The sequence below is a fragment of the Lampris incognitus genome, chromosome 20 (genome assembly GCF_029633865.1).
Source record: "Lampris incognitus isolate fLamInc1 chromosome 20, fLamInc1.hap2, whole genome shotgun sequence".
In the NCBI taxonomy this organism is placed as follows: domain Eukaryota; kingdom Metazoa; phylum Chordata; class Actinopteri; order Lampriformes; family Lampridae; genus Lampris; species Lampris incognitus.
The window spans coordinates 30,766,205-30,783,694 of record NC_079230.1 but is presented as its reverse complement, the minus strand read 5'-3'; the positions used below and the strand labels follow the sequence as shown (position 1 = coordinate 30,783,694).

Here is a 17,490-nt window from a genome sequence, read left to right as displayed (position 1 = left end):
TAATGCTCCATGATACACGGTGTCTAACATATGGAGACAATAATGCTCCATATGGTGTCTAACATATGGAGACAATAATGCTCCATGATACACGGTGTCTAACATATGGACACAATAATGCTCCATGAGACACAATGTCTAACATATGGAGACAATAATGCTCCATATGGTGTCTAACATATGGAGACAATAATGCTCCATGATACACGGTGTCTAACATATGGACACAATAATGCTCCATGATACACGGTGTCTAACATATGGACACAATAATGCTCCATGATACACAGTGTCTAACATATGGACACAATAATGCTCCATACGGTGTCTAACATATGGACACAATAATGCTCCATGGTGTCTAACATATGGACACAATAATGCTCCATGAGACACAGTGTCTAACATATGGACACAATAATGCTCCATGATACACAGTGTCTAACATATGGACACAATAATGCTCCATGATACACAGTGTCTAACATATGGAGACAATAATGCTCCATGATACACAGTGTCTAACATATGGAGACAATAATACTCCATGATACACAGTGTCTAACATATGGACACAATAATGCTCCATGATACACAGTGTCTAACATACGGACACAATAATGCTCCATGAGACACAGTGTCTAACATATGGAGACAATAATGCTCCATGATACACGGTGTCTAACATATGGACACAATAATGCTCCATGATACACAGTGTCTAACATATGGAGACAATAATGCTCCATGATACACGGTGTCTAACATATGGAGACAATAATGCTCCATGATACACAGTGTCTAACATATGGAGACAATAATGCTCCATGATACACGGTGTCTAACATATGGACACAATAATGCTCCATGATACACGGTGTCTAGCATATGGACACAATAATGCTCCATGATACACGGTGTCTAACATATGGACACAATAATGCTCCATGATACATGGTGTCTAACATATGGAGGCAATAATGCTCCATGATACACAGTGTCTAACATATGGACACAATAATGCTCCATGATACACAGTGTCTAGCATATGGACACAATAATGCTCCATGATACACGGTGTCTAACATATGGACACAATAATGCTCCATGATACACAGTGTCTAACATATGGACACAATAATGCTCCATGATACACAGTGTCTAACATATGGAGACAATAATGCTCCATGAGACACGGTGTCTAACATATGGAGACAATAATGCTCCATGATACACGGTGTCTAACATATGGACACAATAATGCTCCATGATACACGGTGTCTAACATATGGAGACAATAATGCTCCATGAGACACAGTGTCTAACATATGGACACAATAATGCTCCATGATACACAGTGTCTAACATATGGAGACAATAATGCTCCATGATACACAGTGTCTAACATATGGAGACAATAATACTCCATGATACACAGTGTCTAACATATGGACACAATAATGCTCCATGATACACGGTGTCTAACATATGGACACAATAATGCTCCATGATACACGGTGTCTAACAAATGGAGACAATAATGCTCCATGATACACAGTGTCTAGCATATGGACACAATAATGCTCCATGATACACGGTGTCTAACATATGGACACAATAATGCTCCATGATACACGGTGTCTAACATATGGAGACAATAATGCTCCATGATACACGGTGTCTAACATATGGAGACAATAATGCTCCATGATACACAGTGTCTAACATATGGACACAATAATGCTCCATGATACACGGTGTCTAACATATGGACACAATAATGCTCCATGATACACGGTGTCTAACATATGGACACAATAATGCTCCATGATACACAGTGTCTAACAAATGGAGACAATAATGCTCCATGATACACGGTGTCTAACATATGGAGACAATAATGCTCCATGATACACGGTGTCTAACATATGGACACAATAATGCTCCATGATACACGGTGTCTAACATATGGACACAATAATGCTCCATGATACACAGTGTCTAACATATGGACACAATAATGCTCCATACGGTGTCTAACATATGGACACAATAATGCTCCATGAGACACGGTGTCTAACATATGGACACAATAATGCTCCATGATACACAGTGTCTAACATATGGACACAATAATGCTCCATGATACACGGTGTCTAACATATGGACACAATAATGCTCCATGATACACGGTGTCTAACATATGGACACAATAATGCTCCATGATACACAGTGTCTAACAAATGGAGACAATAATGCTCCATGATACACGGTGTCTAACATATGGAGACAATAATGCTCCATGATACACGGTGTCTAACATATGGACACAATAATGCTCCATGATACACGGTGTCTAACATATGGACACAATAATGCTCCATGATACACAGTGTCTAACATATGGAGACAATAATGCTCCATACGGTGTCTAACATATGGACACAATAATGCTCCATGAGACACGGTGTCTAACATATGGACACAATAATGCTCCATGATACACAGTATCTAACATATGGAGACAATAATGCTCCATGATACACAGTGTCTAACATATGGACACAATAATGCTCCATGATACACGGTGTCTAACATATGGACACAATAATGATCCACGATACACGGTGTCTAACATATGGAGACAATAATGCTCCATGATACACGGTGTCTAACATATGGACACAATAATGATCCACGATACACGGTGTCTAACATATGGACACAATAATGCTCCATGAGACACGGTGTCTAACATATGGACACAATAATGCTCCATGATACACAGTATCTAACATATGGAGACAATAATGCTCCATGATACACAGTGTCTAACATATGGACACAATAATGCTCCATGATACACGGTGTCTAACATATGGACACAATAATGATCCACGATACACGGTGTCTAACATATGGAGACAATGGGCTGATGCCTTCATGTACAGTAAGTCGCCATAGTCAAGAACATTTAAGAATGTTGCTTCAGCTAGTCCTCGCCTGACACCGAGAGAAAAACAAGACTTGTTCCTAAAATAAAAACCTAACTGTAATTTCACCTTTTTCACCAGACTCTGTATATGGGGCTTAAAAGGGAGGTGGTCATCAATTAAAAACCCCAAGTATTTGTTGGTGGAGACTGCCTCAGTTTGTTTACCATGAGTAGTAACAATGCTCTGATTTAACTCTAACTTCCTAGTGTTTGAAAACACCATAAGTTTGTTTTTTGTCAGCATTCAAGACAAGCTTCAGCTGATACAGCTGAGCTTGCACTCTGTTAAAAGCATTTTGCAGATACTCAAAAGCTCTGCTGAGAGTTGCCACATGACAATATTGGATTCATCTGTAAAACATTTTTTACAGATGAATCCAACTGAGTTTTCGGTTGTAATCGTGAGGCTTATGTGAAGAGACGCCACATTAACAGTTAATGCAACGACAATCTCAGAACCCAGAGGCTGACCCAGAGGGTGTGAAAGCAACCGAGATGCAGTGTTGGGAAAATATGCATCTCAACTGTTCTGAAACTCCCACCACATACGGAATCACCACTGGTTTATGCTTCGGCAGCTGGTGGCCTTGTCCTCTCTTTGATTGGCTGGTGCACTGTTTGTCTTCCTGGCTTTGACAAACACCCAGTTAGGATAACCACACCTAACCAGGGCCTGTCTAATGTGGGATATCTGCCCTTCCCCGGCCGCTGTGTCGGTGGGGACATTGTCAGCTCGGTGGTACAGCGTCCTGATGACTCCTAGTCTGTGCACCAGTGGATGATGAGAGTCAAACCTTAAGTACTGATCAGAATCAGAAACACTTGGTCGTTTCATTTCATGCACTTGGGCACATGAAATGAAACGAAACATCATTTCCTCCAGCCCACAGCAGTGCAGCACAAAGACAAAAACACATCCAAAAACTACCAAGAACACACATATCCAAACTAACAAATATATCTAAAAAAACCTTTTTTTTAAAAAAATCACTGTCCAGAAGAACGAATGCCAGCCAGGATGACTGATGGAACTGCTGGTCTGCATGGGCTAGCAGTTAGCTTAGCCGATCCCGCTTCCACGTCCTGTCAGACCACCCTCAGTGTTTCCTCTTCGGGCACAGCTCCAGGCAGGGCCGTGGTCGTCCCTGGGGCCACAGGACACGGCGGACCAAGCTCTCCCAGCCAATCCAGCGCCAGCTCTCCCAGCCATCAAACGAAGACACAAACTTAGACACAGATGTGGACAAAGACACCGCATGCACGGTACGGGGTGAGGCCACCGCAAACGTGAATTTGCGCCGCCATCTTCCCACACCGGAAGCGGTGTGGGACGATGATCTGTGCGGGTTTACGGTAAACATCAACAATCAAATGTCCCCCATCACTACTTGCAATTTCACAGTCCAAGAAGGCCAACCTGTCATTTTTCACATCCTCCCTAAACTTGATGTGGCCTCCACGGAGTTAATGTGGTCAGTGAAATGTGGTACGTCCTGAGATTTTAATTTTAACCCAGGTGTTGTCCACAAATCTGAACCAATGGCTTGGTGGTGTCCCTGGATAGCACATCAGAGCCCTCTTTTCCACTTCCTCCATATACAAGTTGGCCGCTTTAAGTGAAACTGGCGAACCCATAGCACACCCATACTTCTGCCTATAGTACTGCCCCCTGTATGTGAAGTACGTGGACTGAAGATACAGCTTCAGGAGCAGACACATTTGGTCAGTGTTAAGGGTGGTCCTTTTGGTAAGGATGGGGTCATCTCACAATTTCATTTGGACTACCTCCACTGCGTCTTCAACAGGAATGGATGTTACTTGGAACAGTTGCCAGAAATTGGTCCACCCCAAGGATCGCATCCCGTGGCACAAACAGAGCAATATAGTGTACGCTGTTAAGTGCCAGGAGGATTGCCTTGACTTGTACATTAGGGAAACTAAACAGACACTGGCCAAGAGGATGGAACAACACAGGATAGCTAACACGTCAGGCCAGGACTCCACAGTCAACACCATCTGCAGGCCAGGACTCCACAGTCAACACCATCTGCAGGCCAGGACTTCACAGTCTACACCATCTACAGGCCAGTGGCCACTCTTTCAAGGATGAGGATGTGCACATCCTTGATAGGGAGGAACACTTGTTTGAACGGGGAGTCAAAGAGGCCATCTATGTTAAGATGGGACGACCATCCCTGAACCAAGGAGGGGGCCTAAAGGCCGTGACACACCAGGCCGACGGTCGGCCATCGACCAATGTTCGGCCGTCGGTGAGCGTCTGTGGCCCTAGCTTTTGCAGTGTGTCCCGCACCGTTGGCACTAGTCAGACCCCTGTAAGCAGCTTTTTGGACGATTCAGCATGTTGAATCGGTGGCGGAACCCGTCGGTGAGAGAGATCACTCTGATTGGCTGTTCAGCTTAGCGAATCAGTGCACGAGAAGAGAAACGGAAGTTACGGAAGCAAGCAAACGACAAAGTCAAGAGGCCACATACATAAGGCTCTTCTCATTTTTCATCTTCGTCTCACCTGAACATTTCAAGAAGCTCATATTTTCACAACGACACGGCAATCTGGAATGAAAAAAACTGAAGACCAGCTGATCAGCATGATTCAGGAGAGGCCGGCACTGTACGACATTACAGAAAAACGTTATGCCAACCGAGTGATGAGAACAGAACTCTGGCATGAGACTGAAAATAAAAGTTGTTATATCAGGTAAGATTTTCTTTTTGGCCATTGAGCTCTTTAGAAACTGTCCATAATTGTTTGTGTTATTGTTCACTAGCGCACGGTAAATATCATTCGTTCGTTCTGTTTACCAAAATAATAAAGAAATAATAACAAATGGTAAGCAAATGCTGCTTTGTTTACGGTTTGTTTATCCGCAGTCCTGGGTCTTCCGGTTTCAAATTTCGAATGCTGAATACAGACTACCGTCACCTGCTGGTATGTAGAGTTATTTCTTCTCATGCAGAAGGTACATGTTAGTTGGCCGTTGGCTGGAGTCTTTGCAGTGTATTCAAGTGCTACTTTTTGGCCCAGATGCAGACGATGTGAGGCGACGCAACAGTCGACCTTCGTCGCCGATAGTTCTCTGATGTCAGTTTGGGCCCTTAGATTACATCTATCGCCATCTTACAAGACTGTAATTGCAACTTTTCCCCAATCCTCTGAATAGCACACATGGCCACTGTAACTCTAGTCAATGGTCATGGTAATTTGCATATGAAACCAATCCTTTTTTTCAGTCGTTACGCAACTGTATTGTTTATAAGGGTGGGGACACCTGCAGTCAGTCGAGAATGAAGAAGTGACTTAGATGAGTGATGAAACATTTCCCTTTCTGTGACTTCCTTACCTGGATTATTTAGCACGCACAAAGACATTGTCCAACTGTAATGTCACAGGTCAAATACTCTCAAAGACTGCTGGGACAATTTGGATTCTCAAATTCTGTGCAAACTAGAAGCAATGCCAGACGGAGTACAATCTGTAACTACACCAAAAGGTGGAGGTACCAAATATTGCGAATTCTGACTTCTTGTCAATATCAATCAAAATGTTTTGACTTGTGTTGATAAATTTTTTTTTAATCTTTTTTCAGATACATCAACTGAATAAAACTTTTGTGTTGGTTCTTGATGGCTGATGAAAATAAACAGATCTTAGTAGTGGACTCAAGGCTTCTTAACCTTACTGTACGTTTACGCTCAAGCTAGACAGCACGAAGTGTGCAACTGAGGCGTTGTATACCTTTTCCCATGGCAGCTTCTCAGTGTCCACCAAGATCCTCATCAGCTCAGGGATGGCCAAAGCAGGATGAGTGTCATTCAGCTGGATGGCAACCTGCACACCAGAGAAAGAAACAGCAATAGAATTATTAAACACCATTGTAAACAGATGACCTACTCCACACAAAACGTGCCCTCTTGTGTTGTATTGTGTAGATGACCTAAAACAGCGCAAAGCAAGGGGAACTTGCATCTCAGGAATCCTCTAGCTCATGACCAACAATACTTTTCCCAATCACACAGTGATACCATGATTGATTCGTTTGCTTTATCTCACTTTTTCTGGCAGAGTGGACAGGTCCATGCGCACAATCTCCGTGGAGCCAAACTTGGAGGACTTGAAGCGGCGAATGATGTCCTGAAGAGTGGCTGCCACCACAAAGTACTCCTGCTTGAGACGCAGCTCTTTGCCCTCAAAGAACTGAAGTGGAAGAAGATGAACGAGACAGATGTAGAATATGTTCAAATAAATCTCAACTGCTTTAAATCGAACTTCAGTATGTTAAAGGGTTGGTAATGAGAGCCATGCAGTGGCTGTCTTTTCATTTAAATACTATCATTTTTTAAAAATTATATAGCAGCGATGTCCACTCTTACTCACGTTGTCATTAGGGTAGAGGACACGAGAGATGTTCTCGGCCAAGTTTCTATCCAGCACTGCTTGGATGTAGCCACCAACATTAACTAGGGAACATACATATTGTTTATGTCAACATTAGTTATATGTCAGTGTGTGTCTGCTTTTTGGCATATGTTCCTCCTGAATGACATATAGATTTATATTAGCATGAAAATTAGTCACAGATTCATTCAGCGTCCACATTTTAACACTCACAGTCTTTGAGGTTGAAATCACAAGGGGCCTTGGCAGACCACAGTCTCATGGTGTTGACTATGTTGTTACGATAGCCTGGCACTGGAGTGTCATATGGAAGAGCCAAAACCACCTAGACCCAGCCATAAAGAAGTGCATGATTAGTTCAATTGATAATTAACTGGACCCAATGGACTAGCGATAGATAGATAAGATAGATAGATATATACTTTACTGTCCCCATGGGGAAACTGGACTCGGACTAGACAAAGCTAGACCCGCCAACACATATGGGAACACAACACCAGCAAACAGAAGACAGAGAGAGTACATATATAGGGGAATATATATATATATATATATATATATATATATACACACACACACACACACACACACACAAACACACACACACACACACACACATATATATAGAACCTGAGGTATCAATCAGTTTGTGTTTTTTGTTTTTTTTCCTCCCTTTTTCACCCCAGTTGTACTTGGCCAATTACCCCACTTTTCCGAGCCATTCCAGATGCTGCTCCACCCCTTCTGCCAGTCCGGGGAGGGCTGCAGACTACCACATGCCTCCTCCAATACATGTGGAGGTGCCAGCCGCTTCTTATCACCTGACAGTGAGGAGTTTCACCAGGGGGACGTAGCGTGTGGGAGGATCACACTATTCCCCTGAGTTCCCCCTCCCCCTGAACAACCAGAGGAGGCGCTAGTGCAGCGACCAGGACACATACCCACATCTGGATACCCCCCCACAGACACGGCCAATTGTGTCTGTAGGGACGTCCGACCAAGCCCAAGGTAACACGGGGATTCAAACCGGCGATCCCCGTGTTGGTAGACAACGGAGTAGACCACCACACCACCCGGATACCCCATGAAGAAGTTCTTAAATTGATACAATTTGCACCGTTGAGCTCTGTATCGTCTGCTGATGGTAACGGCTCATACTAACAGTAGAGTATGGAATGGATCACAGAGGATTCTCTTTACCTGCTTAACTATGCACTCGTCAAACAGCCTGAAGATTATAATGATACCGCTGACCGATTATTTTCATCTCAGTCTGAACTAACTTTGATAACTTTGATTTTGATGACACCGAAGCTTCCCAAATCATGCAGTCATTCCATACATGATTACACTTTCTAAAACAGCCTGATAAAACAAAAACATTGTTTTGTTCGACTCCATACAGACACAATCTACACAAAAAATACATTCTCTGGAGGGGTCGAGAACATACCCAGTCAACATGAATATTCCAGGATAAAGTGCGATGAATGTGGACACCAAGATACTTATAGGACTGAACTTGTGTAATTGGCTGGTTATGGATAACCACTGGACTGTGATCACCAACTTCTTTGGGATTATAACGAATTCGGGGGGCAGCCCGGGAACCGCCACATTGGTGTCAGAAGTGGGATGGTGAGACTGTGAGGCCATCGGAAGCACGTGCGCCCAGAGGCGTGAGGGAGCTGATATGCTGAAGTACGAGGACGCGCTTCCAGAAGGAGGGGGGGTAGTGTAACGATCACGAATGGCTAGACTCGCTGTCCCTTGGCTAATGGGTCACACCCTTTAGTTGACTGGTTTAGCGCAGTCTCCCGTGGTGCAAGCGACCCGGATTCGTGTCCCGACCGAGGCGGTTCTCGGGCTGCCCCCTGAATTCGCAACAGGGATCAAAAATAATTTCTGTTTTATCTATATTTAAAATTAGGTGATTTGTGTCACACCAATCAACACACTCCCTTACTTCTGAATGCTAGATGTTTGTAAACTTAACATGGAAAAACTGTCTGAGTATTTGAAAATATAGTTCAGAGTGCCTGAATGAGCAATCATTTGTGTACAGTGTAAAAAGAAGAGGTGAGCTGACAGAGCCTTGTGGCGCTCCAGTACTGACTGACAGACTGTTATTCACCTTAACCCGCTGAGTTCTGTTTGTTACAATGTTTCAAAACCAAGTGCACAATGGCAGTAATGGCATTATCTGTACTCTGTCTACAAGACAACTGTAATGGGTCTTACTTGCTTTTCCTGTCCGATTTCAACATAGACACCACACATTTCTCAAGGCCTTTCATCACAACTGATGCAAGAGCAACGGCTCTGAATCCTAACCTGTGTGTCAACCCATTTCACTCCATCAGGCGTGTGCTCCACTCTTCCATAGAAGTGGACGGGACGCATATACTCAGGGCGAGCCTTCTCCCAGGGATTGCCGTAGCGCAGCCAATCATCAGCTTCTTCCACCTTTATTCAGAGTACAAAGATTATCAGTGTGAATCATTTCTGTGTGATATTATAGGTCATGCAGTGATGCAACATTTGAAGTTGTTAATTATTTTAATACATCTACGTAATGCAGACTCACTACAAATGTGCAATGGTTTCATTCAACCATTTACACCTGACTAAGAACACATGATGCCATCCAAAGCCACAGGGTTAAATTTGTTTACCAAACCAGGAATATAATCCATGTGGCAGGTTGAAATACCTGCCAGCCATTGACAATTTTCTGGTTGAAGATGCCAAACTCATAGCGGATGCCGTAGCCATAAGCAGCCAGGCCCAGAGAAGCCATGGAGTCTAGGAAGCAGGCTGAGGTAACAGGTTGGGTAGTAGGGTGGGGGGATTGGAAGACGAAGAGGGGGGAGAGACTCTGTAAGATAAAAATGTCCAGACCACTGAGCGTCACGGTTCGTGGCTTGGCTATTTTGAGCAGGGAGGGAAGTGCTAGCCTGACAATGAAAGAAAAGCAGGAGAAGATGGGAACTCACCAGCAAGACGACCAAGCCCTCCATTGCCCAGACCAGCGTCTTCCTCCATGTCCTGTAGCTCCTCCATATCCAGACCCAACTGATGAATACAGAAATATTAAACCTATTAAGAAGATTTATCCCTTAGTGGGCTCACTATGAAATAACATCCAAATTACAAAAACCATGTAATGTACTTGACATCTACCTCTAAAGACTTAATATGATAATCTTATTCTCTGTTGACGTTTGCGTTAATGTGGACACATCCTTTTAAAAACGCAATGCAGAATGATTTTTTAAAATTACTTCATTAATCCCCGTGGGAGAAGCCCTTTCTCTGCATTTAACCCATCCTAGCTTTGTAGCTAGGAGCAGTGGGCAGTCACCATGCAGCCCCCGGGGACCAACTCCAGTTCGTCTTGCCATGCCTTGCTCAGGGGCACAGACAGAAGTATTAACCCTAACGTGCATGTCTTTTTGATGGTGGGGGAAACCGGAGTACCCAGAGAAAACCCACCACAGACACTGGGAGAACATGCAAACTCCACAGAGGACGACCTAGGATGACCCCTAAGGTTGGACAACCCCAGTGTTTGAACGCGGGACCTTCTTGCTGTGAGGCAACAGTGCTAACCACTGGGACACCGTGCCGCCCATTTTATGGGTGTACGTTGAAAAAGAGATTCTACCACATATTTCAACCACCAGAGATAGTCACTTTATGGAACACTACAGTGCATCGAGATTGAAAAGCCAAATTTTGATTTAGTTTGCATGGCTGTTTGAACAGCAGGGAGAGCCAGCACTAACAATTGTCAATAGTCCTGTCAATGCTGGTTCTTTGGCACACCTACATCCAACAGAGCCATAATAAACACTATTATCTGCAACTGTGTTTAGCCTGCTATGCTAAAATCACAGCGTACCAAGAACAGCCTGCCGTGGTTTTTTTTTGGGAGGGGGGATTCTTCCTCTCTTTTTCCTCCCCAATTGTATCTGGCCAATTACCCCACTTTTCCGAGCCATCCCGGTCACTGCTCCACCCCCTCTGTCGATCCAGGGAGGGCTGCAGACTACCACATGCCTCCTCCAGTACATGTGGAGTCACCAACCGCTTCTTTTCACCTGACAGTGAGGAGTTTCACCAGGGGGACGTAGCACGTGGGAGGATCACACTAATCCCCCCAGTTCCCCCTCCCCACCAAACAGGTGCCCAACAGACCAGAGGAGGAGCTAGTACAGCAACCAGGACACATACCCACCCGCAGACATGGCCAACTGTGTCTATAGGACGCCCGACCAAGCCGGAGGTAACACGGGAATTCGATCCAGCGATCTGCGTGTTGGTAGGCAACGCAATAGACCACTATGCTACCCGGATGCCTGACACCTGCCATGTTTTTAACCTTTGCATGGACTTTAACCTGTAGATGTCAGCAAACTGACTAAAATGGTCTAGGTCAGGGATGGGCAACATGATCCAGAAAGGGCCGGTGTGGGTGCAGGTCTTCGTTCCAACCAAGCAGTTACACACCTGTCTACAAATCAAGGTCCTTAGCAAAGACTATTGGCTGACTAATAGAATCAGGTGTGTAACTGCTTGGTTGGGACAAAGACCTGCACCCACACTGGCCCTTTCTGGATCATGTTGCCCATCCCTGGCCTACGCTTTAGTTACTTTTTAATCAAGGTGACGGACCAATGTGTGTCAAAACACGCTCCACATCATCACACAACCACCAGTCTGCAATGCTGATGTGGCCTGGATGCATGGACCCATGTTGTTATATCTCCATACCATAGTCCTTCTATCAACATGAAACAGTAGGGTTCCAATCTTCCAGTGTCTTGTGTTTTTGTCCTGCAGCCCATTGCAGTTTCAGCTTATTTTTGCTTTATCAAAAGAACTGCACCTCTTTATGACTGGCGGCCACACCCCCATAATAAAAAAAACGCTGGCCAGGATCGTCGTAACAGCAGGGAAAGTAGGCCATCAGCCAGAGTCCCTGGATGACCTGTACAATATAGCTGTACACGGAAAAGCTCTGTCTATTATTAATGACCCTAAACAAGCCCTCTGGTGCGAGTTTAAGTTACTCCCCTTGGGTCATGGTCAGGACGACGCAACAGAACATCCCTGACAAACAAAAAGATCTACAAAGGACCTTTTGTTCACAGTGCAATTACAATTAACAAACTGCACTAATAAATTCTTTCTTGTGATTGCATGTATGATGTATACTGTATGGTACATGGATTGTTGTGATGTTTTGTTACTGATGTGATTTTTGTTTTACCTGGTGAGACCAAAGAAAATTTTCCAGTCTTGGCTTGACAGTAACGTTATCCATCTATCTTGCACTAAACTGTAGGCACGTTTCCATTTCTTCCCGTCCTCTGCATCTTCATCCAAGATGGCCACCATGAGGCTTGCCCCAGTTCCTGCTCTGCTGCTGTGTCTTGCACTTTTGTCTATGGTTTATGTCAGAAAAGCATCGAGTCTATGCTGTACATCAGGAGGACTACATTTGGCGATTTGGGACTATCTGCCCACATTCCAGAGGATATACTGGTTGTAAACAACACTGGATCACCAGCCTGGGGAAATATACCTATAGGGAGACAGAGAACAGCGGTGCTCTCCCAAGTTCAGGAGACGGCCCTATCGACCCCCACTACCGGCACTGATCTTATCCGACATGCCAGCCCTCAAAAATGAAATGGATGAACTTTTGTCTTTAACACAAACTGACAAGACTACAGACTGCTCAGCCTTCTGCCTTACCGAGACATGGCTGGATCAAGCGGTCCCTGATCAAGCGGTAACCCCCCCCCCCTTCACTATCTTCAGAGCCGACAGGTCAGCTAAACTATCTCACAAGTCAAAAGGTGGCAGTATGTTTTTTTTGGGGGGGGGGGGGTTCCCCCCTCTTTCACCCCAATTGTATCCAGCCAATTACCCCACTCTTCTGAACTGTCCCAGTGGCTGCCCCACCCCCTCTGCCAATCCGGGGAGGGCTGCAGACTACCACATGTCTCCTCCCATACATGTGGAGTCGCCAGCCGCTTTCTTTCACCTGACTGAGGAGTTTCACCAGGGGGACGTAGCGCATGGGAGGATCACGCTATTCCCCCCAGTTCATCACCCCCCCATCCCCGAACAGGCGCCCCAACCAACCAGAGGAGGCACTAGTGCAGTGACCAGGACACACACTCACATCCGGCTTCCCACCTGCAGACATGGCCAATTGTGTCTGTACCGACGCCTGACCAAGCCGGAGGTAACACGGGGATTCGATCCGGCGATCCCCGCGTTGAGAGGCAACGGAATAGACTGCTACGCTACCCGGACACCCCCAAAAGGTGGGGATATTTGTCTCATGGTCAATCAGCACTGGTGTAACAACTCAACAATCCTTTATCGCTACTGCTCTTAGGATCTTGAATTAATCAGTTTGAAATGCAGACCATATTACCTTCTGACAGAATTTTCTTCAATTGTATTAGTTGGTGTTTAGATTCCACTACAAGCTAATGCTAACGCAGCCATTAGCAAACACTCACAACACATTTCCTCTTGAAAACACCAACCCTGACACGTCTGTCATTGTGTTAGGTGATTTCAACCATATGAACCTGTCCCTCAAGCTGCCGAACTATAAGCAACAAGTCACTTGCCATAGTAGAGAAAACAAAACCCTGGATCACTGCTACATCTCAATTTCAAATGCTTACCGTGCATTCCCGAGGGCTCCACTGGGGAAGTCTGACCACACTGTGTTTTTCCTCATCCCAAACTACAGACAAAAGCTTAGATCCATCAAGAAAACATCCAAATCAGTCAAGTCCTGGTCCATGGATGCCATTGAGAGGCTTCAAGGGTGCTTTGAATGCACTAATGGGAATACATTTAGTGCAGCTTGCGGCTCCCTCAATGAACTCACAACACAGTGATATCATACATCAAGTTCTGTGAAGAAATGTGCTCCCTACCAAAAAGTGACATTGTATGGAAAACCCTGGTTGCCCAAAGAATTACACCCACTACACAAAGAAAAAAACTGGGGATACAAAAATGGAAATAGGGATCAATACAGAGCAGCTAAATTGCATGCTGCCATAAGAAAAGCAAAGTCCAGCTATGCAACAAAATTGGAACAATTTTCTTCCAGTAACTCCAGATAAATATGGAAAAAATCTTAAGGAAATTACAGATTACAAAAACCACCCCTGCTCTCATCTCCAGATAATGACAATAACCTCCCAGACAAATTAAATAAGTTTTATGCAAGGTTTGAAAAACCTATTCCACCATCCATCCCCCCTACTCCCACTCCAATGCCACCCTTCAGCATCCAGGAAGAGGAGGTGAGAGCTACATTCAAGTTGAACATTAGGAAAGCAGCAGGGCCAGATGGCATCAGACCTGCTTTGTTGAGCCACTGTGCAGCACAATTGGCCCCAATATGTTCCACCATATTTAACACCTCTCCAAGTCAATCTACAGTCCCACAGTGCTTCAAACTCTCTACCATCATTCCTGTGCCAAAGTCCTGAAAGATCACCTGCCTCAATTACTTCAGACCAGTCGCTCTAACATCTGTAGCCATAAAAGCATTTGAAGGTATCATTCTGTCATACTTGAAATACACCTCCCCAATGATGGACCCATATGAATGTGCCTATCAAGCCAACTGGTCTGTTGAGGATGCAGTTAGCATAGCCCTGCAACACCTGGAATCGCCAAACACCTAGACATGCATCCTGTTCATAGACTTTAGTTCCGCCTTCAACTCCATCAACCCACTCAAACTCTTTACCATACTCTTGGATATGAACATTGACCCAGCCATATGCCAGTGGATTTGGAGATTCCTGTGGAAGAGGCCACAGAGGGTGAAGGTTAATAACCTAACCTCACACCCTCTTACCCTCAGTACAGGTGCTCCTCAGGGCTGTGTTCTCTCCCCCATTGACTTCCAATGCATACCGAATCCCAAAAACACCCATACAAATGAACGGAGACCCCATCACCACCACTGACTTTTAAATCCTTGGAACGTACATCAACAATAACCTGAAGTGGAAAATTAACACTGAACACATCATTGCAAAAGGTCAACAACGACTTTACTTTCTTAGGCAACTTAAAAAATACTGGATCAAACATCAACTGCTTGTTCTGTTTTACTCAGCCATTATCGAGTCCATCATAACATCTTCTATTACAGTATGTTACAGCGGCACGGACAGTCAAACGCGGAAAAAACTGCAGTGGATTGTCAACAAGGCATCCAGAATCATAGGCAACCCACTCCCCTCAGTTGAATCTCTACATACTCACTTGACTGTAAAGCGAGCAAAGAAGATCATCTCTGACCCCTCACATCCTGGCTCATCACCTCTTCCAGCTCCTCCCTCAGGGAGACACTACAGGTCACTGTCCACTAAGACTAAACGCTTCACAAACAGTTTTTTTCCCCTAGCTATCAGGACTCTGAATTCCTCCCTATAGTCCCCTCCTCACACACCATTAGCGTGCATACTATCATTTCCCTAATTGTTGTATGCAACATTATTTGTTTTTGCTATTGTGTAACTGTATTGCTCATGATAATATGTGGAGTGTCTGCTGTTGTCCATGGATGTATTGTGCTGCAGAGTTTAATGTGTACTGAAAACAAATTCCACCGGCATCGGTCGTGTGGCTCTAATTAGTCATTTTCCACCTCTGGTCTCACACTGGCTCATTCCAAATGCACACAGGAAGCTGCTGGATGTGGAAAAACCCTGCAGCGGTTCGTTCTCCACTCAGACCTGCACATCTTGCACCTCCTATCAAACACCATTCAAAGGCAGCTAAACCTTCTTTTCTGCTGATTTTCCCAGACATACACTACGCATTTATCAAATGCCTCAACTCAGGAAAATTCTGTTACTGATGGCCTCCCCTTCATCTTCCCTGACTGCAGTGGACTTAAAGAGGTAAAAATCAATGGGTTCCCCGTTGGTGCTGCAAAAAATGCACAAGAGTCCCAACGCTGGGATTCAGTCCCAGGGAGTCCCAGAGAGCACATTTGGTAGTGGTCCTGGGTGGGAAGCCTGAAGGTGAAATATGGCCTGCCATTGTTAACTGGTGACAGTGTACTTGTACAGTTGTGGACGGATCTGAAGGAAACAGCATGAGCCCCCACACGCATTCTGTTCTCTAGGAATACCAGGAATCACGCAATGACAGGACCTTGGGGAATTCATCATGCCAAACTGGGATGAAAAGAGGCTAAATATGCCCCAATACACACATAAAAGACAAATCAACAAAGGATCACAAAGTTTTCACGGGAATTCAACAGGTTGGTCTATTTCAAAGAAGGACCTGGTGACCTAGTGTTTTGAACACATGTGATTTTTTTGGTTTTTATTTGTTTTAACATGGCGATACTGGTTGCATGGCTTGGGTCCTGAGCTGTTCCGGTGGCGTCTGGACACTGCTTGGCATCCTCCTCATCATATTCTTCATATATTTGATGATAATTCCATTATAATTCTGTTATCCTCGTTGTACTGTGTAAATTGTGTAACCACAACATCCATTGCACGTTGTCCATCTTAGGAGAGAGATCCCTCCGCTGTTGGTCTCCCTGGGGTTTCTTCCCATTTTTTCTCCATGTTAAAGGGTTTTTTAGGTAGTTGTTCCTTATCTGATGCGAGGGTCTGAGGACAGGATGTTGTGTTGCTGTAGAGCCCCCTGAGGCAAATTTGTGATTTGAGACATTGGGCTATACAAATAAAATTGACTTGATTTATGATGAAGATGAGGTTAAAAGAGTGACATGATATAAATAAATACAGACTTGTAAGAGGTGATTTAATATGCATAAACCGGCTATTTATAGGTGGTTTTGGTAGATACAACTTGTCTATAGTGAGCTGCTTCACCTGAAAGAAGACAAGGGATATGGATAGATATGGTGGATGTGTCCCCAAGAGGTTTTGTCATGTATGATGGAGCATGTGGCCAGCATGAACTCCAATGGTGAAACATAAAGTGATTTAACAAGTTTTATTCTCTCTGGTTTCATACAAATAGATGGCTGTGACTC

The 17,490-nt window shown here is 44.5% G+C and overlaps 1 protein-coding gene across 2 annotated transcripts in view; it reads right to left on the bottom strand.

Moving 5' to 3' along the window:
- Nucleotides 1-17,490, bottom strand: part of LOC130130285 (glycogen phosphorylase, muscle form-like) — a 36,567-nt gene that overhangs the window by 14,817 nt on the left and 4,260 nt on the right. The window contains exons 3-9 of one of the 2 annotated variants that reach the window (XM_056299940.1): nucleotides 10,406-10,484; nucleotides 10,123-10,226; nucleotides 9,744-9,875; nucleotides 7,623-7,734; nucleotides 7,389-7,471; nucleotides 7,065-7,208; nucleotides 6,750-6,842 (exon numbers count right to left, since the gene is read on the bottom strand). In XM_056299940.1, coding sequence (XP_056155915.1) covers nucleotides 6,750-6,842; nucleotides 7,065-7,208; nucleotides 7,389-7,471; nucleotides 7,623-7,734; nucleotides 9,744-9,875; nucleotides 10,123-10,226; nucleotides 10,406-10,484 — 747 coding nt within the window. Of the gene's footprint in view, nucleotides 1-6,749; nucleotides 6,843-7,064; nucleotides 7,209-7,388; nucleotides 7,472-7,622; nucleotides 7,735-9,743; nucleotides 9,876-10,084; nucleotides 10,227-10,405; nucleotides 10,485-17,490 lie in introns of those variants that run through there. The other variant, XM_056299941.1, reaches the window with a different exon arrangement.